This window comes from Dama dama, chromosome 8 (assembly GCF_033118175.1).
Source record: "Dama dama isolate Ldn47 chromosome 8, ASM3311817v1, whole genome shotgun sequence".
Lineage (NCBI taxonomy): Eukaryota > Metazoa > Chordata > Mammalia > Artiodactyla > Cervidae > Dama > Dama dama.
Genome location: NC_083688.1, coordinates 47,545,208 through 47,569,295, shown reverse-complemented (window position 1 = coordinate 47,569,295; position 24,088 = coordinate 47,545,208). Strand labels below are relative to the sequence as shown.

The following is a 24,088-nucleotide window of genomic DNA, read 5'->3' as shown; positions in this document are numbered from 1 at the left end:
CCATATTACAGTGCAAATAACAATGAACTTTCTGTGTGTTTACTCTCTATTTGATGATTTAGCCACAATTTAAGACATAGCTACACTTAAAATGTTGTAACTATAATTTTGACTACCAAATCTAAGAAGCTGTTGATTCCTACTAACCTCATTCCTTTCATAGTCTTATGGTTGAAAATTTAAGCAAAATTTGCTTCCTGGCCTACAAGAAGAGTACTATCTTAGTCTTGCCAAAATATACCAAAGTTGTATGGTGACTCATTTAAGATGGTACTTCCTTCTGTAACATTGTAACTAAGTTAAAGCAAAGACTGAATGAAAGTCTTTATGTTTTGCAGACAAAAGAGCACCCATTTATCCTCAGGTGTGTGAACTGTTGGAACAAATGACTGCAGGGGACCGTGGGCATGGGGAAGAATATGGAGACAGAGTCATTACTAGGCTGGGCAGGTATCTTTCTGGCCCAGGAACCAACACCAGCTTCTCTATGACACATAGAAGATGCTGCGCATTATGTCTGCCCTAGTCTGCCTCTGCTCATCGTATGCTCAGTCACTCAGCTGTGTCCAACTGGTTTACCCACCTGGAGACTATTCGGCATGACCAGTAGCATATGTTAGATGGACAGATTTGCTTGTGTCTGTGAATATTGAAAATTCACAGAGCCCCACAGAAGTCCCCAGATCAGGGGGCAAAACAGCATAGGGACAGTGAGAAGACATAAGACTAGAAACTACAAATGCAAAATAAAAGACTAGGGAGGCAGCACAGATTTCTTTTTTAAGAAGGCAGATGCATATATTATGTACATCCTGCCACTGTGGGACTAGTGGAATGCTCAAAATCCTCTGAGATTAGTACAGAAAGAAGCACTCTTTCATTATTTGGAGGAATGAGGGACAATTTTTAGGATGTAACACTAGTAGAGAGAGAAATTTTGCTTCTTCTGAGATAGTCTCCTCTGGACTGGTTTAGGTATCACCTTGCCAGAAAGCCTTTATAAAAGGAAAGTTCTCTAGGAAACGTCTTTTTTCAGTTTAGAAAATTTCTTTAGTCTGAGCATATTCTCAACCCAGGATTGGTAACACTAATCACTTTTCCAGTCCACATGATTAAGAAAGTCAGAAAAAGCTATTTCAAATCTTTTTCTCACAGAGTTCTGTCCAGTGATTTCTTGATAAATGTCAATTCAATGAAGTGAGTTTTACATTTAGAATCTTAGTAAAATTTCCCCCATATTCTTCAGATTGTTTCTTTAAAAATCCTCTTCAAAAAAAAAAAAAAGCCTCTTCAAATATCTGGAGAATAATGACTCATTATTTGTCACTCTATTTATGTATGTTTCCTTTGTCATTCATAAAACAGTTGTATTGTTTGGCTTTATGCAAGATTCTGATGGAGCACCTGTGAATGTTTGCTTTCTTGGCACTGAGAGAGAAGAGAGAAAATGATTTGTTTCACTGACAATGAATTATCGCATCTGTTTGTGGCTGCTAAATAATTTAATAGAATTTATAGGGATTGTTTTCCCTTGGTTAAACTATAGACAAATATCAGTCTCTGCCTCATGTTGGGCACAAACGTAGAAGAAAACCATTTCCTTAATTTACCTTTTGCCAGTTAGGTGGTGTTAAGACACTGAATAATCTCATATTATATCCTTTTTACATTTAAGTTGAATTTCTTTAAATTTTATTTTTTTTTCATTTATTTTTATTAGTTGGAGGCTAATTACTTTACAATATTGCAGTGGTTTTTGCCATACATTTACATGAATCAGTCATGGATTTACATGTGTTCCCCATCCCAATCTCCCCTCCCACCTCCTCTTCCCAGTGCACCAGGCCCGAGCACTTGTCTCATGCATCCAACCTGGGCTGGTGATCTGTTTCACCCTAGATAATATACATGTTTCAATGCTGTTCTCTCAGATCATCCCACCCTCGCCTTCTCCCATAGAGTCCAAAAGTCTCTTCTATACATCTGTGCCTCTTTTTCTGTCTTGCATATATGGTTATCGTTACCATCTTTCTAAATTCCATATATATGTGTTAGTATGCTGTAATGTTCTTTATCTTTCTGGCTTACTTCACTCTGTATAATAGGCTCCAGTTTCATCCATCTCATTAGAACTGATTCAAATGAATTCTTTTTAATGGCTGAGTAATATTCCATTGTGTATATGTACCACAGCTTTCTTATCCATTCGTCTGCTGATGGGCATCTAGGTTGCTTCCATGTCCTGGCTATTATAAACAGTGCTGCGATGAACATTGGGGTGCACATGTCTCTTTCAGATCTAGTTTCCTCAGTGTGTATGCCCAGGAGTGGGATTGCTGGGTCATATGGCAGTTCTATTTCCAGTTTTTTAAGAAATCTCCACACTGTTTTCCATAGCGGCTGTACTAGTTTGCATTCCCACCAACAGTGTAAGAGAGTTCCCTTTTCTCCACACCCTCTCCAGCATTTATTGCTTGTAGACTTTTGGATAGCAGCCATCCTGACTGGCGTGTAATGGTACCTCATTGTGGTTTTGATTTGCATTTCTCTGATAATGAGTGATGTTGAGCATCTTTTCATGTGTTTGTTAGCCATCTGTATGTCTTCTTTGGAGAAATGTCTGTTTAGTTCTCTGGCCCATTTTTTGATTGGGTCATTTATTTTTCTGGAATTGAGCTGCAGGAGTTGCTTGTATATTTTTGAGATTAATCCTTTGTCTGTTGCTTTGTTTGCTATTATTTTCTCTCAGTCTGAAGGCTCTCTTTTCACCTTGCTTATAGTTTCCTTTGTTGTGCAAAAGCTTTTAAATTTCATTAGGTCCCATTTGTTTATTTTTGCTTTTATTTCCAATATTCTGGGAGGTGGATCATAGAGGATCTTGCTGTGATTTATGTCAGAGAGTGTTTTGCCTATGTTTTCCTCTAGCAGTTTTATAGTTTCTGGCCTTACATTTAGATCTTTAATGCATTTTGAGTTTATTTTTGTGTATGGTGTTAGAAAGTGTTCTAGTTTCATTCTTTTACAAGTGGTTGACCAGTTTTCCCAGCACCACTTGTTAAAGAGGTTGTCTTTTTTCCATTGTATATCCTTGCCTCCTTTGTTGAAGATAAGGTGTCCGAATTTCTTTAAACTTTAGACAAAGGAAATACTGTTAAAATTAAACAGCAAATTAAAAGGAAATTCAGTGATTTTCCATATACAGTGTAGTGTTTTCACTTTGACTTCTTTCACTTAGCAATGTGCATTTTAGTGGTTAAGAATCTGCCTGCAAATGCAGGGTATATAAGAGATTCAGGTTTGATCTCTGGGTAGGAAAGATCCCCTGGAGAAGGAAATGGCAGCTCACTACAGTATTCTTGCCTGGGGAATCCCATGGACAGAGGAGCCTGGAGTCCATGGGATTGCAGAGTCAGAGATGACTGAGCAACTGAACACACACACACGTCTTTTCATTCCTTTTTGGCACGGAATAATATTCCATTGTCTGGATGTCTCACAGTTTATTTAACTATTCACCTACTGAAAGACATCTTGGTCAGTTCCAAGTTTGGGCAACCATGAGTATAGCTAATATAAATATTCTTGTGTAGGTTTTAGTATAGACAGAAGTGTTCAGGTCCTTTGGGTAAGTACTGAGGATGCGACTGCTGGACCACATGGTAAGGCTTGTGCTTCCCTGATAGCTCAGTTGGTAAAGAATTCACCTGCAATGTAGGAGATGATTCCTGGGTTGGGAAGATCCACTGGAGAAGGGATAGGCTATCCACTCCAGTATTCTTGGGCTTCCCTTGTGGCTCAGCTGGTAAAGAATCCACCTGCAATGCAGGAGACCTGGGTTTGATCCCGGGATTGGGAAGATCCCCTGGAGAAGGGAAAGGCTACCCACTCCAGGCCAGCCTGGAGAATTCCATGGACTCTATTGTCCATGGGTTTACAAAGAGTCGGACACGACTGAGTGACTTTCACTTTCACAGTAAGACTATATTTAGCTTTTTAAGAAACCACCAAACTGTCTTCCAAAGTGGGTGTACTGTTTGCATTCCACCATCAGTGCGTGAGAGTTTCTGTTGCTCCATATCCTTGCTAGCATTTCGTGTTGTCAGCGTTTTGTGCTTTGACCATTCTGATAGGTGTGTTATTTCATTGTTTTTTAATTTGCATTTCTCTGATGATATATGATGTGGAACATCTTACTTTTCATCTATATATCTTCTCTGATGAGATGTCTGTGAAGGTCTTTGGCCCATTTTTTAATTGAGTTTTTGTTTTCTTATTATTGACTTTAAAGTGTTTCTTTAAACATTTTGTTTTACAGTCCTTTATCGAACATGTCTGTGCAAATATTTTCTCCCAATCTTACCTTTTCATTCTCTTATATTACTTTTGTTTTTAAATAGCTTATTTGTTTTTAGTATATAATAGTCATGATTATATCAAATTGCTAATTGTATTAAGTATCAGTGGGTTGGTATTATGACAAAAAATTTCAAGAAATTTGATTTATCAAATGGAAATCCTAACTTTCCCACATGGTGCTGGTGGTAAAGAACCCGCCTGCCAATGCAGGGGACAGAAGAGATATGGGTTTGATCCCTGGATCAGGAAGATCCCGTGGAAGAGGGCACGGCAACCCACTCCAGTATGCTTACCTGGAGAGTCCCCTGGACAGAAGAGCCTGGTGGGCTACAGTCCATGGAGTCATAAAGAGTCAGACACAATGGAAATGACTTAGCACGTAGTGGGAATCCTGAGGTTACTGATATCACCACAAATTCATGACAACCAGAAGCCAAATGGAACCTCAGCAATGCCTGACAATCATTTTTCTAGTAAGTTACTCTCTCACTCACCACGGGCATTAATATCACTCTATATCAATTGGGATGCCTTTGCTTGCACATGTCAACAATTCAAACCACATATTCATACTCTCTCAAGCAGAGAGGGATATTGGCTCGGATGCTGGTGTCTGGGAGTATCTAGCTCTTTTTCTCTCTCTTTTTCGTTCTCTGTTCCCCAGGTTTCTCCCCAGATGGGATAAGGATGGTTGTCAGACTTGCATCCCACGTGTTAGAAGCCCCAAAGGAAACAGTGTGCTGCTTTCCCAGTGATCTCATCAAAAGTTCTGCAGTTGGGTTTCACTGGGTTGAAACAATGACTAATGCAAAAGGGGTGAATGCGTCAGTTGAGCAGACGTGGGCAGGCCCACCTTAGGATCTAGGTTGAAAGGGAGGGGAGTGAAATGTCAGTTCCCTCTCTAGACCATAGATTGCAAGTGAGGAATAGGAAGGTGAGTGGGGGATGCGCCAGCAAAATTAACCCGACCATATCCACTCTTGTCAAATCTCTGATTTTCCCTACCCTCCCAATCACCATCCTCAGCGAATGACTTTGCCTTATTCTTTAGAGATAAACTGGGAGGCACCAAATGGGACATCTCATATTTTGCCACTACTCATTTCTTTCCCCTACTTATTTCAGCACTCATCTTTTTCTTTCCTGTTATAATTTCTGCTATTAAAGCTATTTCCTCCACTTGAGCTCTGGATCTCTTTCTATTCCTCTACTCATTTATCTTCTCCACACCTCATTGTACATATCTTCTATTACTCTCTTTTCCCCCCTGGTACAAGAGCAAAAACAAATTAAAAACCTCTTTGATTCCTATCTCTTTTCCAGCCATTGCTTTTTCTCTCAACACCTTTCCTCAGCCAAACTTTTGTGTTCTCTACACATTAATTCTTCAATCTACTGCTTTCTATTCTCTATATCCACTGTGCCACCACTCTGCTGACACTGCCCACTCTAAGACCAAGAGCTTTCATGTTATCAAATCTAGCGGACAGCTCTTTCCATCTTCCTAGATCTCTTACCAGCATTCACCACAGCTGACCACGCCTTCCTTCTTCGAATGTTCTCTTTTCTTGGCTGTCATGACAACATACTCTTCTGGCTTCCTCCTACTGCTTTGGCTTTCATTATCCATCTCCTTTGTAAGTGATCTCAAAATATACTTTCCCAAAGGTCAGTGCTAGATATGCTTCTCTTTTTATTTTGCCTTTTCCCCCCTAAAGTTATTTCACCCAGTCCTATGGCTTTAGATACCACAAATGACCTGACAGTTCCCAAATTTATGTTGTACCCATATGTCTGTCCTGAGGTCTGGTCCTCTTTTTGCAACTTTATTCTCAACACCTCCAGAGCCACTCACAAATTTGCTCCTTTTCTAGTCTTAACTACTCCAGGCTCCTCATTGCTCAAACCAGAGATCTGGGGGTCATCTGTGGTAGCCCCTTCTTCCTTTTCTCATTTTCCATTCCAGTTCCAGTAAATCCTCAAAAACCCCACTTCTCTCTTATTCCCACCCCACTTAGTACACTTGGATCTCCTGCAATCACCATCTAAAGGATATCTTCCTTGATAGTTCTGTATCCCCAAATTCATTATCCAGCATTTAGAGATATTTTTAAGGTATGAACTTTCACCTTTCTGGCTTAAAATCTACATGGCATAAACGCCAGATTTTTCAGAAATGGCTTTCACAGCCTCATCTGACTTGCCTTCCGCCTGCTCCTTCAGCTTTATTTCTCTCCCCTTCTCTCACCACACATTTGCTACACTGGTCTGCAGTACTGTATTCACTTTAGAATCTTCCCATGTTGTTTCTTCTGCATAGAGTTCTCTTCCCACACTATTTGTCTGGCAGGTTGCCTAGTTTAAATGTCAGTTCCTCAAGGGAATGTTAGGACCCCACTCGAATCTAAATTAGCCCCTGTACCTAAAATACTTTCTTTCAGAGCATTTTTTTAATAATTTTAATCATATGTTTGTTTGATTTTTAACATATCTTTCTACTGCAAGTGACATTGCAGTGCACCTATTTCCAAGCTGAGTGCCTGCCTATTCACTTGAATGAGTCCCTGACACTAAGCTGCGTGTGTACATGCTCAGCCATGTCCGACTCTTTGTGACTGCCGGGCTTTTCTGTCCACGGGATTTTCCAGGCACGAATGCTGGAGTGGGTTGCTATTTCCTTCTCCAAGGAATCTTTCTGACCCAGGGATTGAACCCGAGTTTCCTATGTCTCCTACAGAGGTTCCATAAATTTATCTTGAAAGGATTAAAAATACTGCAAAATTACTTTCCATACATATCCTTTTTTTGTGGTCCTTCTTCTTGAGGGACATTTTTACCAAGTAAAATAGCACGGTTGGGAGGAGATAACTAGTTAAAATGACAGTCAGTTTCCATTATTTAGCATTGGGTGAGAGAAAATAGCTGGAGTTGTAAAATTTGCCTTCCTCACCCAGGTGAAGGGGTGAGAACATACACTGGGAACTAGAAAAGTAAAGCAGTAAGATGCAGAGGTAGTGTGAGTTTATAGAAAAAAATTCAATCAGGAATAGGAACATCCGGGTTTAGCATTCACTCTGCCACTGCTTTACATGTTTTTGGCAAGTCCTTTTGTGTCTTGGATTTTCTCACCTTTAAAATCTTGTGGAGATTTCATAAGAAGTCAAATGTGGAAGCCCTTTGCAAAGTATAAAACTTCTTAAAAATGTGAGATGCTCTTACACTATTTTGATTTTCATTTATAAACATAAAGTGGTTTTACTTGGAGAATAATGAACTTAGCCACTCTCATAGGTAGGGCTAGCTGTTACTTTCATTCAATATATAAAATTACTATTAAGAAATCACCTAGGGATGATATTATGAAAGTAAATGTAGTGAATTCATTGTGGATTTACTTTTTAATTCTTTACAAGCTTTCCTGATAGCAATACTAATTAACTTAAATATGCTGTGCGTCAAGCCTCTTTTTCTAAAGAAATTAGTTAGAGATTAATCTCTAAGCTATTTGCAAATTATTATGCCTTTTCATTGTGAAGTCTTTAGTAGAAATTCTGTTTTAAGAAAAAGGTTATAGATTTTAAATGGCTTCATTAATTATTGTATTTCCCTGTCATTCTACCGGTTTTACAGTAATACGTGACTTTAATTTTCTTTTTACTGGCAATATAAATGAGATCTAAGAGATGAAGCATTATTTTGAGACAAATTTAATTTAACTGACCCAGCATGACTTGGAATCCATGCTGCCCATGATCCTTTTATGATTAAGTACTAAAGAAGAATCTGTAATGTGAATATTTTTCTTTTATTTCTTCACCATGGGATTTACTCTCCTTGGGATAAAATATCTTATCCTTTTCAGAGAACATTAGTAGGTGTATAAGAAACTTATCTTCTCAGAGGTGTGCCAGTCAGTTTCATCAACAAATGGGAATGCAAAGCTTTTTAGTAAAACTAATGATCTTATATAACAACAACAAAATCCCCACATAATTCAAATTGTGTTTTAAATATCTTTGTGTTCAGAGAAATTGATAACCTAGAGATCAGTATGTGTTAATTTACAGTCCTATAAAAGGCTGTGACGTTCATCCCATTTTTAAAACTGCTAAGATGAGCAAGTCTAACTATTTCAAATTTCATAGGGTTTTGTAAACTTCTCTTAGTGCCAAGAAAGCAAGCCACCTGGCAGTCTTTTAAAACAGTGAGACAAAGCTTAGGAATATGCACTGTAATTGACTCTTTGTATTTCAACTGAAACTGGCTCAGATTTACATGGGATGAGAGCATTTTTATCCTAGTTACATTGCTTGTTGTTTCTTATGATTATATTCTCATACTGCAGATTATATTCTCATGAGGCAATCATCCTGGTGGTTATTGAGCAGATGTAGTGTATTTTAACATATTGACAAATATTATTTTTCCTGAAAGTCTAAAAATGATTCAGAAGAATATTTGCTATTTTAAGCAGCATTCAAGTTAGAATATTAGGTTCATAAGCTAAATTTCCTAAGATTCACAAGTTAAATGTAGAACATTAAGTGTAGTTAGTAGAAGAGTGTTTTAAGTGGCAAAGATGTACAGAAACAACTTTGTGAATTTGGGTCAGTTGAGTTTAGGTAAGAAACCTATATTAAAGAAGGGACTCTTGCTATAATTAAAGCAATAAAGAAATATGGATTCAGTTCGGTTGCTCAGTCATGTCCAACTCTTTGTGGACTGCAACACGCCAGGCTTTCCCTGTCCATCACCAACTCTCGGAGCTTACTCAAACTCATGTCCATCAAGTTGGTGATGCCATCCAGCCATCTCTTCCTCTGTCGTCCCCTTCTCCTCCTGCCTTCAATCTTTCCCAGCAGCAGGGTCTTTTCCAATGAGTCAGTTCTTCATATCAGGTGGCCAAAGTATTGGAGTTTCATCTTCAGCATCAGTCCTTCCAATGAACATTCAGGACTGATTTCCTTTAGGATGGATTAGTTGGATCTCCTTGTAATCCAAGGGACTCTCAAGAATCTTCTCCAAACCACAGTTCAAAAGCATCAATTCTTTAGTGCTCAGCTTTCTTTATAGTCCAACTCTCACATCCATGCATGACTACTGGAAATATGGATTAGGAAACAATAAAAGATACTTTTGTGTACTCTGTCTTCCAAAAAAAAAAAAAAAAAAAGGAGAGAGAGAGAATGAGTTGAGTTTAAAACACAAAGGCAAATTTGCAACCCATATCTAGATGTGAAAATAGAGGATTAGGCCAAAGCTACAGGAGAACTTGTAGGGCTACACTTTGTATTTAATGAAAATTATTGAAAATTTGATAATTAGGATGTGTTCTCTGAAAGATTAAATTTCTTGTAATCTACATGGAATTCTTACTGAATCCAATTTCTCTGAAGCATAGTTAATTCCTAATTTAATACAGCAGATTTGAATCTCATTATCAGTGGAGTGCATTTAATTGAAATCAATTGATTTAAACAACTAGTCAGGAAATCTCAGTTTAATCTTCTTTTCTTCCTCAGGGAACATTCATCTACTTATATTTATTCTCAAAGCTTAGAGGTAGCAAAAGTCTGATTCAAAAGGAGATATACTATACATTTTCATTAAATTGATTGTTTAAGTACTAATGAGGTTAATTTTACAGATACCCTGCAAAATTGCATTATGCTTTGAACACTGCTTTCACCAAGGCTAATTAAAGTCAGTTCAGTCACTTAGTCGTGTCTGACTCTTTGCGACTCCGTGGACTGCAGCACACCAGGCCTCCCTGTCCATTACCAACTCCCAGAGTTTACTCAGACTCATGTTCATCGAGTCAGTGATGCCATCCAACCATCTCATCTTCTGTTGTCCCCTTTTCCTCCTGCCTTCAATCTCCCAGCAACAGGGTCTTTTCCAATCAGTCAGTTCTTCGCATCCGGTGGCCAAAGTATTGGCGCTTCAGCTTCAGCATCAGTCCTTCCAATGAATATTCAGAACTGATTTCCTCTAGGATGGACTGGTTTGATCTCTTTGCAGTCCAAGGGACTCTCTAGAGTCTTCTCCAACACCACAGTTCCAAAGCATCAGTTCTTCAGTGCTCAGCTTTCTTTATGGTCCAATTCCACATTCATACATGAATTAAAGTCAGTAGTTCTAAAGTGTAAGATTCTAAAATAATTTCCGAATCAAAGATTTATCATGTTTAGGGGATATTTTGTCATACTGTAATAGAAACACATTGGCCAGTCCTAAGAATAATAAATATATAAAGTTTTATATTTAACTAAAATAATATTGGTATCATTATTTTCGTAAATGTAAGGTGTGTGTGTGCATAGTCGCTCAGTCACCCCGACTCTTTGTGACCCCATGGGCTGCAGCCCACCAGGCTCCTTTGTCCATGGGGATTCTCCAGGCAAGAATACTGGAGTGGGTTGCCATGCCCTCTTGCAGGGGTCTTCCCAACCCAGGGCTCGAACCCAGGTCTCCTGCATGGCAGGCAGATTCTTTACCATCTGAGCCACCAGGGAAGCCCAAGAATACTGGAGTGGGTAGCCTATTGCTTCTCCAGGGGAACTTTCTGACCCAGGAATCAAACTGGGTTCTCCTGTATTGCAGGCGGATTCTTTACCAGCTGAGCTACCAGGGAAGTCCTAAAAATAAGGTAATGCACTTTAATTATGCCTCGTTAACTCATTGTAGATATATATCATTATCTCTACAAAGTACATCTTTCTGATAATTAATGAGGTAATAATAGGACTGTGTGTGCTGAGTCTCCCAGTCATGTCTTTTTGCGACCCTGTGGGCTGGAGCCCCCCAGGCTCCTCTGTCCATGGGGATTCTCCACACAAGAATACTGGAGTGGGTGGTCATGCCCTCCTCCAGGGGATCTTCCCAACCCAGGGATCAAACCCAGGTCTCCCGCGCTGCAGGTGGATTCTTTACCAGCTGAGCTACCAGGGAACTCAATGCTATGGAAACATCTTTAATATGTTTTTTTATACTATATGCTAGTATATGTTAATTTTGAATAATTTGAACAAAACAGAGAAAACTATTTTCATAATTCTCCTTCTTTTCCCCTAGAGATAACCACTATTACCACTTGGAATAGAGCCTTTCAGATTTGTTATATATTAGTGATGTGATCTCATAATATATGTACTCTTTTATATTATCTATTTTTTAAGGACATATACGCACACACATCCACACACAGATGGTCCCTTTTAAGATTTATAGATCTATGTCACCCTTATAAGAACTACATAGAATCTTTTTGCATGAATGTGTTATAATTTATTTTGCCAGTCCTTACTAGGGATGAGTGTTTAGTTTATTAGTTTATTTCTAATTTCCTTAATATTATTCACAGAGTAACATTGAATTTCCATGTACTTATATCTTTGCCTGTTTGTTCAAATATTTGCTTAAAATAAAGTCTCAAATGTGATATTACTAGATCAAAGTAGGCACATCTTTAACATTTTAAAACATTTATCACATTGCCTTCTGGAAAAGTTGTTCCATTTTATACTAACCTAACATTATACAGAAATTCCCTTTTCTCTATAACCTGACATTTTTTTAACCTTTGATAATCTGGTGTGCAAATTAATAAATTTATTTGTGTATCTATAGTACATATAAGTATTTGTGTTTGAGCATCTTTTCATTAATTTTGAAACAGTTGTATAATTTTGTGAATTCATCTTTTCCAAAATTAGTTTGTGAACAAATTTTGCAAATTAAGAAGCATATATCAAATAGTTTTCAGTTTGAGAGTAAAAAAAAAATTGGACAGAGTTTTAAGCTTTTTTGGGCTCATATCTATCAGTCTTTTGTGGCTTGTGTGGCCTTGATTTATTTAAGAAGAGATCTTCCCCACTCCAAACTATAGAAACATATGTGGTTACATCTTTTCTAGTACTTCTAAACCCTATTGTATCTTTAATCCGTCTAAAATAATTATTAGGTCTGGCATGAAACAGAAATTTACTTGTCTTTTTGTTCAAATGAATAGTGAATTTTTCAACACTAATACTTGACTAATATATTGTTTCCTTTGTTATTTTAAATGCCACTTCCACCCTACCCCATGAAACAATCTCACTTGCCTTTTCATTAGAATTTTATTGTATTTATCTACTAATTAGTGTGGAACTTGAATTTTACCAGCATTATCTTTCCAGTAAGTAATTTTTTTAATGTTTTCATTTATTTGACCCTCTTTTTCAACTTTATATGAAATAAAATTTTATGCGTAATTTTTGCATGTATCTTGTTAAATTTATTCTTGGCTTGTTTACAATATCTGTTGTTAATTTAAATGGGTTCATCTCACTTCTACCCATCCCTGCCATTACATTTAGAAACAAATTGTTGTATAAGAAAGCTATTAATTTTTTATGTTTATACTTTATTTTGTCACCATCTCTTTTACTATTTCTAATAATATTCAGTTGATTCTTTTGAATTTTCTGGGTAAATAATTATCATCTCTGTGACTAGTAAAGATCTTTCACTTCCTGTATCATTTATTATGCTTAATTTCTTATCCTTGTCTTATTGCTTTGAGGGAAGTACCCAGAATTATGTTAAAATGTAGAACAAATAGTAGCCTTTTGTTTTGTTACTTTCTAAATTTTAATGAGAATTCTTCTAAATCTTTACCAGTTGATACGATCTTTCCTTTAGGATTCTGAAATAGGATTTTGATCATGTAAAGGAAGTTGCCTTCTTTTTCAGTTTACTGAGTGTTTTCTTTGGAATTAATATTGTATTACCTTGGAGGAATTTATAGGTAGGATCATATTGTTTTTCTCTTTTAGCTTATTTATTTATTGGATTGCATTGATGACTTTCTTAATGCTGATACATTCTTATACTTCTGGAATAAACCTGATTTTTAAAAAAATTGCTTTTTAAAATATTGCTATATTTTACTTTATTCATAAGTAAGATGGATCTATAATTCACTCCTTTGGAGTTTTATGCTTTTCAGAGGGTTTTAGCATGCTTTATTTCCTCTGATCCTTGAGATAACTCTATGAATTAGGCCAGAAATTATTACATTATTCTGATAAATAAAAACAATAGATATAGAACTTTTTGCCTGTCATAAAGTCATGCAAGTAGGTGGTGATGATAACTAAAATCAATTAGTCCCCAATCCAATGCTTTGGGGAAAATGCAGTAATTTCTATAAGTAAGGTATTTTAGTTTTTAGGAGTTTGAATTTTATCATCTCAAATAAAAGCTGTCCTTATATAGTTTCCTTTTACATTTTTCTAAATTAAGACAATAGATTTGTTTCTGTTTTGACTGTGGAGCCTTCACTGGGTATCAGGGAGCCTTCACCCTAGAGGAGTGTGCTGAAAATATACATTCTCTGAGATCTGCCATCTGTTTGTTGCACATGGACAGATGCTGATGTTCAGTTAAACCGAGGTAATACAATAAGGATTAAAGTGTTAGATGCTACTGACCCATTCAGAAGTTATGGATAAAACTTGAAACCTTTAATCAGATTCATAATGATCTTCAAGTCAAGTTAGCTATTTGAGCCAAAGATTTTACATCTCTTTAGTAACTAGTCCTGAAACGCATATTTCATTATTATCATAAGAGAAAAAATATTAAGGATGCATTTTTACATTGCATTAGGTCTATTTTATATGTGGTTCACGCATCTGCCTTATAGAAAGTTTAGAGATTGCACTTCAAAATCTATAACGAAGAAACCTTCAACTGGGAAATTTTAAAATAATTTAAGTATAGATTTTAGAACCTATAAAACTTAATGCCAATGCAAGAATGGCCCATTTGTTGATGTACATTAATTTGTTAAATGGGAGGCTAGACTTCTCCAAGTGTAGAGAAAAATGGATTTAGACTATAAATGAATTGTATTTTAGCTTTGAATAGAATTATGCTGTTATACTGACATTTAATCTGTATGTCCAGAGTCACACACATTTACAACATGTTTTCATAAAGTAAATTTATTGTTTTTAAATCTCTTGTAAGATATTTTTCTCTTAATGAGAAACCTAAACGTGTTAATTTCTATATAGTACAATGGCACTTATCTACCTCTAAAAAATGCCACTAATAGTTATATATTTTATATTTACCCCATTTAGAATTTATAAATGATTAAAGTCTGAAATCTGTTCTTATCAAATGTTGCACAGGAAAATCATGAATTCCTGGAATTTGATCATTTTAAAAATTCTACTTCATTAATTCCACTTTATGCTGTGAAGCAAGGCTGACTGTAACCTTATTTTCACTTAAGCTAATATAGCTCTGAGTGAGTTTCTTTTTTAAACTGAGATTTAATTGATAAACTCATTGTATTGGTTTTGGGTGTACAACATAATGATTTGATGTATGTATATGTTGTGAAATGATTACCAGAATAAGTTTAGTTAACATCTATCACTGTGCATATTTAAAATTTGTTTTTCTTGTGATGAGAACTTTTAAGATCTACTCTCCTAGCAAATTTCAAGCTTTACATGATTTTATTTTTATAAATCACATCTGTTTCTGAAACTGAGCTCCAATAACACCCTATGGTAACAAATGGTAGAACTCACATAGTATTGAAACATATTGGGTATTTCCTTTTCAGTTTTAAGTTTGTTTTATTCAGATTTGGATGACTGGAGACTATGTTTAAATTCCACATTGACTGAAATCAATGTAAATAATATAACAGTGCCTCATACTTGATGGTAAATATTACCATTAAAAAATTGAAAAGTTGAAATGAAGCAGAAACTATTCTGTGAGCTGGTTATTTAGCACACAAAGGAAAATGGGAATTTTTTTCAGCAACATTTTTGAAATGAACTTAATAATGTTCCATTCCTGTTGAATTTTAATTTTTCAGATAATTTATTTTAAGTATATGCAACATTAGTTTGGAATGAAAAAACAAAATTATGCATAGATTTTAATGCCTCTCTAATTAAATATCAAGTTCTGATGGATGCCCGAGTTAAGCATCAATATATGGTTAGACTTATGAAATAATTAGGGCATTCTTTTGGGTTGGTGAAAAGGTTCATTTGGGTTTTTCGGTAAGATGTTATAGAAAAACCTGAACGAGCCTTTTGGCCAACCCAATATTTGATCCCTGCAACAGGACCCTGAAAGAGATGTGTTAGCAATATAGTTATTAAAACCATATTTTACATATCCTTCATTACAGACTTTCTTTTTATAGGGACTATGACATGCTGCCTTCCCTAAAGAGCACCTCTGATTAATCCTCACGCCAGAAGCAATGGAGTTGGCTCTGGTGTAAGTTCAGCCAGGATTCCTGGGCCTGTTGCATAGGGAGTCTCGTGAGGAAGGACAGAATCATATCTCGGTCTCCAGGTCCACTTGGTTCTTGGCACCTCTGTTGAGAGTTGCACAGGCTACCAGTGAATTTTAAATATAGTGTTTGAGTGTGAGGTGGACATCTGTCTTAGAGGAATAGGATTGGTAGCAGCAGGTCATTCTTCAGAAGCCATTGGATAATTGTCAGATGACCTTTATTGGTTTCCCCTTCATTTCATTAGTATGGGTGCTGCCAAGACACAGTGGTGTAACAGAGTCCCCTGGGACTTATAATAAGCAAAAGCATGTACTTCATGTAGCAGTTGGATTAGTTCAAAACAGTCAAGTGTTTTATTTTCTTTAAATCATTTTGAGGGCAAGACACCCCGCCCCCTCCCAACTCTTGATAGAGTTCATTTGAAAGCAGTCAAGTTTTTTACCAGAAAAATGGGATCATTGGTGTACCTTGTAACTATATACGAAGTAGTGGATTGTGAAGGATGCAAGAGGAGATTGGCAAGATTTAAGTGAGAAACAAGACCCTTCCCATGAAGGCGGTTGACACTATACAGGAACATCTATACTTGTGTCCTTGCAGGGAAATAAGAGTTGAAAATAGAAAGTCCATCAGATAGTGAGGTTTGATAATAAATAATCACAGGTTTTGTGCCCTCTTTCTGTGGGGGAAACAGAGATGGCAGGAATCAATGGAATAATAGAATGATCGGACATCTAGAGACATAGGCTTCCAGCCTTTATTGACCTGCAGCCATATCTCCTCACCCATATGGGTTTAACTTCTGTACAAGTGAAAAAATAATTCCAAACAGGTGAACAGTCTTTGATTTTACCTATGTGCCTTGATCTGCAATGAAAAGTCAGAGATTTTTAATTAGGTTTATAATTTTGCCTCTGGAATGAATCACAGAGATGAAGGTATATAGAATAAAGTTCAAGAAGAGGTAATTCATCTTTAGTCCACTGTTGTTGAACAAACATCATACATAATATTTAAAATATATAAATCAGATTATAGTGTTCTTGAAGTTGTGATCTGGAAAGGATTGTTGTTGTTCAGTTGCTAAGTCATGTGCAACTCTTTGTGACACCATGGACTACAGTGCTTGGGCTTCCCAAGTGACGCAGTGGTAAAGAATCTGCCTGCTAATGCAGGACACGTGAGCTGCAGGTTTGATCCCAGGGTTGTGAAGATCTCCTGCATGGCAACCCGCTCCAGTATTCTCGCCTGGAGGATGGCATGGACAGAGGACTCTGGCGGGCTCTATCTGCAGGGTCACAGAGGTGGCCACGACTGAACATGCAGCAGGCATGGGCTGGTCTTCACACCAGGGTTCTCTGTTCTTCACTGTCTCCCGGGGTTTCTCAAACTCACACCCCTCGAGTCGGCTGAAAAGGATATTTTGGTATTATTTACTATTATTCGTACCATTTCTCTGAGTTGGTTTCTTCCTAGTTTTGTTGAAAATTTCAAACCAAAGCCTCTTTAGTCTAGAGATGGTCTGGAGAATGGTCTAGAGAGTAAGGAAGCCTCTTTTCTCAAAATGAAACTAACAGAATATGACTCCATAATCTTGCTTCTGCTGTTCCAGTTATTTTAGGAGGCATTATAAAAATGTTAGCCTATTAAAAATCCAGTACTATTGTGGTTGATAAAGTGCTTTGCCGTCTGACTATTAGCATTACTGTGAGAACTTGGCAACAGGACTTTGGTGTGACTAAACGCACTGATGCCATCTTCTGGGTTCCTGCAGCAAACTCTGACAAGCCACACAGTTAGTGGCCAGGTCTTTCTCACACATCTTGGAATAATGGAGTCACAGGTAGGGTTGTGTTATTTAAGACTTTTTCCCCATGGCATAAAGTTATAGTGTAGCTCCATGTGAAAGTTGTATTTGTTTTCTTGTTAAATGGCAGTGATTTTTAAAACTATTTCACCTAAGACTTTGACAGATTTTGAACACTTTAAAGCTTAGTTTTTCTCTTGTCCAGTTTTAAATATCTCAATAAATGCACTAGTGGTAAAGATATAATTTAACTATACTTAATTACTAGTACTTCCTTTTAAATATTGCCTCATCAGCTCTTGTGCCCTTTTATGGTCTTGGTTCTCAAACATCCTCAATGTTGTTTAAAGCTGCCTTTTTTTTTATTTAAAAGCATTTGTTATATGTTTTGTTTGACTTCCTAAATTTGATGATTTTTGTCAATATTCTGCTTACAGATTTCATCAGTTATAAAAACTATACATTAAAAGTATGATGGAAAGAGAGCATTTATTCAAGGTGTTAATGTTGGGATTAATAAATTTTAAAGAACCAATCACTGGGATGGTGCTAGCACGTAGTAGGTGATCAGTTAATCTTTGTGAAAATGTGTACTGTATTTTCAACTAGTTCATGGAATGTGCATAATGAGCATCATATTTGTAGAAGAACCCTAACTGGATAGAAACCTTGCCAGAAGAAGAGCCTGAGATAATGACTTTTACTTAAGAGTCATGTCATAATGAATTCTAATGAGTGAATGATGGCAGTGAGATATAGCATAACAGAAAGCTTCCTCTGTTCAACAAAACAAGTAAAAGTTACTAAGAACCCACTCTGAAATGGACTGTGTCTACATTTTATTCCATCTTTGCTTTTAGAAAATCAACATTTTTGCTTTCAGATTAGGAGAGTCATTTAAGATGTGTCATTATAAAAAAAATGTTTAGACGATCACCGCCTTCCTATAACGCAGTGAATTTCCTAACGCCACCACCACATGTGCATAATGGAGTAGTTTTCTTAAAGGGGATGACTTTAGTGCATTTTGTTAAAGGGATCACCTTTTATAAATGAAATGTAATGTTAAATACAGACATGAAACTTCATTTGATGATAGATATGTGCATGCATAACTTCGCATTGCCTTTAGTTAATTCTCTTGAATTATAAGATGGTGTAGAGAATGAACACTTTCTTAATGTGTAATAAAATTCAGCTTCTTACCAACTAGGCTTAGTGAGACCCACCAGGCTGAGCCCGTGGTTCACAGAGCTTGGGTCAGACTTCACCCACTTCTCAGCAGTGAGTCTCAGGACCTCCGCCCTCACTGTCCCACACAGTGACATTAGGTGCGTCACAGGGTGCTCACCATAAAGAAGTGATGCCACCTGTTTGTGACTTTGCATTAAGTAGTTTGAGTTTACTGTGAGAAAATAGCTTTGGAAATGTTAATGTGAAAAGAATGACGTGATTCTACAGTTGCAATCTTCCTTTGTTTGAAACTTGAAGGCAACAGACACCACCTTTGCCTCTCCTTGAGTTCTGTGTGAAGAATTAGGCCTTGTGTAGGGGGCTGGGCTTTTTTTCTAGACTACCTAACTGCTAGGCATGGTTGTGGATTTGGGCATAGGCCCATTGGACAGGGCACTCTAGATACAAGTACACATTACATACAGTACATATAGATCTAATGCACACACTACACTTGGAATCCGTATCTAAAATTGTCACCAATATAATTCAATAAAACCAGCAGTTTGAGGGTGGCCTTCTCTTGACTTATTACTCTCACTCTCTGCCTGCTTTTTCACTCTCATCTGTGGCCACACTACCCCTCACTGATTATACGATGGTTATCCTGACCCTCTTTCCCACTGATGGAACTTTGTGTCTGCTCTTCTTTCCTGGAACTCTTTGCTTCCAACTGTTTTCAGGTTATAGTCTGGTTGTCACCGCGTCACCATCCTCACCATTTTGAAGACAACATGAAACATTCTCTTATTAATGTTACCAGTAAATATCTTAATGACTGAATCCAGTAAGCCATTTTAACATCTTATTTTCCAGACCTGCTCCTTCAAATCTGTTACTTGCTTTTCTGTGAGAATCATGCTCCCGGTTCTTTTACCTCTTAGCCTTTTGTTGTTTGCTTTTTTTGCCTTAGATCTTCTCCTCTGCCCAGCCTCTTGACCTAGGGGGCCTGTGGTCATCTGAAGTCCACCATAACACCAAGTAAACGTACTTCCTCTTCAACTTTACCTCTCCTTGTATTTCCTATCTATTAGGAGTATTTCCACTCACCTTTCATTCAAACCAGAAACCTAGGAGTCATCCTAGATGAGTCAAGAACTTCTGATTTTACCTCCTGTTTCTCAATACTTCTTACTTCCCTCCATTCCTTTTGTTAGTGATCTACCTCAGGACATCACATCTCTTTCCTTTAATGCTGTAGTACTCACCTTCTGCCCCATCTTCAGTTTCATCTGTATCAAATCCTTTGAGTGCACATCTAAAGTGATCTATGTAAGATAAAAATGGGACTTTATCAGTTGCTCCAAAAAACTCTCAAATGTGCTAGTCTATAGCTTGAAGGACTGTTTTTTTGAATGACTGAATGAATGAAGAATGGGACCAGCGTCCTTGTTGGGGCTCATTTGGGTCCTAGATTATATTGTCTATAATCCCTTGAAGGTTTCATGTATCAACTAAACCTTTTCTGAATTTTCCTTGGAAGTTCATAAAACTGGGATGAGTATCATTAGTATGGGATTATAGTTCATAGGTTATCTGTAAGAACAAGATAGGCTTCCTATGGTGAAAATAAGATTTATGTGCCTATATTTTTCCTTGTTTTTTAGTTATAGTCTGTTAAATTTTTATTTGGAGACTTTCTTAGGAGAACTACTCAGAAATAAATGTTTCCCCCCTCTTTTACTAAAAAAGAAAAGTGAATGTCACTTTAGTGTATCTGCCTTTATGTAGCTGAATTTCTGTATTATGAAACAAGATTCTAATCACAGTTTGACAACTGGTGTTTTGATTGCTATTCTTAAAGTTTTTGTAAATTTGTTTTATTTTAACAAAGAATCATCATTCTCTTAATAACAGCTTACCAAAAAAAGAAAAAAATGGAAAGAATATATTGCATTACAATTAGTTGCTTAAATATACTTGTCAGGTCAGAGGTAGGAAAACATGGGTATTTTCCTTTACTCTTAAATTTTTGTACAGTGCTTCAATATGCTCTTTTCGTGTGATAAAATAAACATAACATAAAGTTTAACATTTTAAAATGTACAGTTCTATGGCATTGTGTGCATTCACATTTTTTGTACTGCTTTAGTATACTTTTTAAAAATTATTATATTGAAATAATTCATTATTGAGACCCAAAACTGTGCTTACGTTAAATAAGCAAAGTTCTCTATGGGGCTTATCAGTGTGTTCTGATGAAAAATGATTTTGTTTGCTGAGTTTTATTAAGGAACTTGCAGCATATCTGGCCTTATTGGATTCAGAGAGCAAGTGCCAATGGGAACTTATGGAAACAGGTTTATTAATTAGATTTATTTAAACATTTCCCCCCCATTTCAGTATAATAAAACACATTTAAAGAGCTATAAATAATTTATTCTTTTGTGTAATATATGTTATATATATAAATGTATTATTTGCTCATTTGGAGGCTTGTAATAACTTTGCATTTCGTCCTCTGTAAGATGACAACCTAAGATCGTATCTTTTTCATTAGTTCTAAGTTATAAGCCATTTTAGGTTAAGTTTTATAATTATGCAAAAGTTACAGGTCAAGGCAAGAAATAAGCATTATGAGGCAGATGGATTCTTTTGTAGGGTAGATATAAAACATTTATTTCTTGAAGACTTACCTTCCTAGGAGAGAAAATTTTGATATAAGAAGATATCACCATAAAGAAGAGAGCCTTGTAAGAGAAAGCTTTTCTGATAGCAGGTAGTTTTGTTCTCATAAACGAATAGTGGCTGAAGTCAAGAATGGTGCTTAGACTGTTGGGAAGGATGGTATAATACCACATATAGGGTACAGGAACTATAGATGTACATTCAGAGGAACACTGATTTCCCATTTAGGCTTTGTTAGAAACTGTTATAGGTTTTATAACTCTGTTGACAATCATCTTATTTGGAACATGATATGCTTATACAAAAATAATTTTTAATGTGAAATCTCTCATTACTTAAAAGTCTAGTGAAATGGTAGTTTTGAAAACTGAGTCACAGTTTAATTTACCATCACAATTCACAGCTTCTCTCAGTATTTTACTTGGTAGATTAATCCCATCTCAGCAGTACCATTAGGCTCCTGCCTTGAAAGTGAGGGAAAAGACAGACATCTGATTTTCTGAGCATGTGGGCTGTGACAAATTTAAATGTGTTCAAATGTGTTTTAATAGTGCATCTGTGTATAAGCAGCTGAAAATTTATGGTTGTTTTTTAACATAAAAATGAGGAAATTGACCACTGTCGGGTAATAAAAAATAATAACTCTATAGAAAAATAGGAGTAAGTTTTTAAATGCCAGAGCACCAAGAGACAATATCCTCTAACCTAAATTGACTAATTTATATCTTTGTCACTTAAAGATCAGATATATATTTGAGTTAATGAATCATCCCATAACTAAAGCAAATTCTATTTCCTTTTTTCCAGGCAAAGTTTTAGTCCATTTTATAATAAACCATCCTGCCTTTTTCTGAATCACAAGATAGGGTGACTCTTACAGGCAAAACTGCAGTTAAAAGAGATCCTAGAGGAGAGATTCTATATCATGTTGAAAAGAATGCCAGTGAAGGAAACAGCCTAGACTACTTTGGCTACACTTTTCAGTGTTTAAAATAGTAATATCATATGGCTGTTTTTAAACATTTTCATTTTATCTTTGAAGATTTGTTTTAAATGCTCATAGGTCAGGAGTGAATCAACTTCCAGATAACTACCAATATCCTGGTCGGTGCCTACTGACAGTCCTACAGAGACCAGATATATGAGGAAGTGTTCCTCTCCCTTCAAAAAGGTTAACCTTACAAAATATATTCATGAACATCTTCTCTTTTGAGTCTTATAATAATGCTCTATCATACTTAATGTTTATTAGTTCCTGCTTAAAAGCAGAAATTAAGATTCAGAGAGGCTAAGTCACTTACCCAAGGTCACTAGTGAATGGAACAAAACCAACTGGAGACTAGTCATTTTTGCCCTGAGGACCGTGCCTTTGCCTGTCTATACGTCACTTCCTCTTTGATATGCTTTATAAAATTGGCTATTATCAACATGCACTAAGGTACTTTTGGGAAATTTTTTCCTGGGAGAATTATCTGAGTTGATAATGTGATTGGGAGCATTATTAATTTGAGTCTTTGGGTCTGAACAGAAGAACCTCAAAAATTAGTGAAGTCATTAATATTTCTGTTTGGTTCTAAGCAGTGTCTGTTAATAGCCTTATACTGAAATGTAGGTCTGAATCTCGTAATGTTCATTTATTTTTATTTTCTTTTTGAAGTATAGTTGATTTATAATGTCTTAGTTTCTGGTGTACAACAAATGATATACATATATATATATGTATACACACACACACACACATAATATATGTTCCTTTTCATAGTGATTTATTATGGGAGTTTGAATATAGTTCCCTATGCTATACAGTAGGATCTTCTTGTTTATCTGTTTTATATACAGTAGTCTGTATTTCTAATCCCCAAATCCTGATTTGTCCCCCCCCCCACCCCCTTAACCCTTTGGTAACCGTAAGTTCATTTTCTATGACTGTGAGTCTGTTTCTGTTTTGTAAATAAGTTCATTTGTATCGGGCTTCCCTTGTGGCTCAACTGGTAAAGTATCCGCCTGAAATGCAGGAGACCTGGGTTCCATCCCTGGGTTGGGAAGATCCCCTGGAGAAGGGATGGCAACCCAACTCCAGTATTCTGGCCTGGAGAATTCCATGGACTGTATAGTGCATGGGGTCACAAAGAGTCATAGACACGACTGAGCTACTTTCACTTCACACTTCATTTGCATCATATTTTAGATTTCACATATAAGTGATATCATATGGTATTTGTCTTTTCTTTCTGACATAACTTCACTTAGTATGATAACCTGTAGTTCTACCCATGTTGCTACAGATGGCATTATTTTATTAATACTGAGTAGTATTCCAGTGTATATATTTATATGTACCAACTCTTCTTTATTCATTCCTCTGTCTATGGACATGTGGGTTGCTACTCGATCTTGGCTGTTGTAAATAGTGCTACTCTGACCATTGGGGTACATGTATCATTTTGAATTATAGTTTTCTTTGGATATATACCCAGGAGTGGGATTGCCAAATCATATGGCAACTCTATCATAATGTTCATTTAAATCATTTACTTGGAGATCCAACCAGTCCATCCAAAAGGAGATCAGTCCTGGGTGTTCATTGGAAAGATTGATGTTGAAGCTGAAACTCCATTACTTTGGCCACCTGATGTGAAGAGCTGACTTATTTGAAAAGACCCTGATGCTGGGAGGGATTGAGGGCGGGAGGAGAAGGGGATGACAGAGGATGAGATGGTTGGATGGCATCATCGACTTGAAGG

The 24,088-nt window shown here is 36.5% G+C and overlaps 1 protein-coding gene across 2 annotated transcripts in view; it reads left to right on the top strand.

The window, feature by feature from the left end:
• Positions 1-24,088, top strand: part of PLCL1 (phospholipase C like 1 (inactive)) — a 369,733-nt gene that overhangs the window by 267,283 nt on the left and 78,362 nt on the right. The window contains exon 2 of one of the 2 annotated variants that reach the window (XM_061149075.1): positions 10,960-11,005. The exons of the other annotated variant lie outside the window; for it this stretch is intronic. Within the exon in view, the coding sequence (XP_061005058.1) occupies positions 10,960-11,005 (46 nt within the window). The remainder of the gene's footprint in view (positions 1-10,959; positions 11,006-24,088) is intronic. 2 annotated transcript variants of the gene reach the window in all.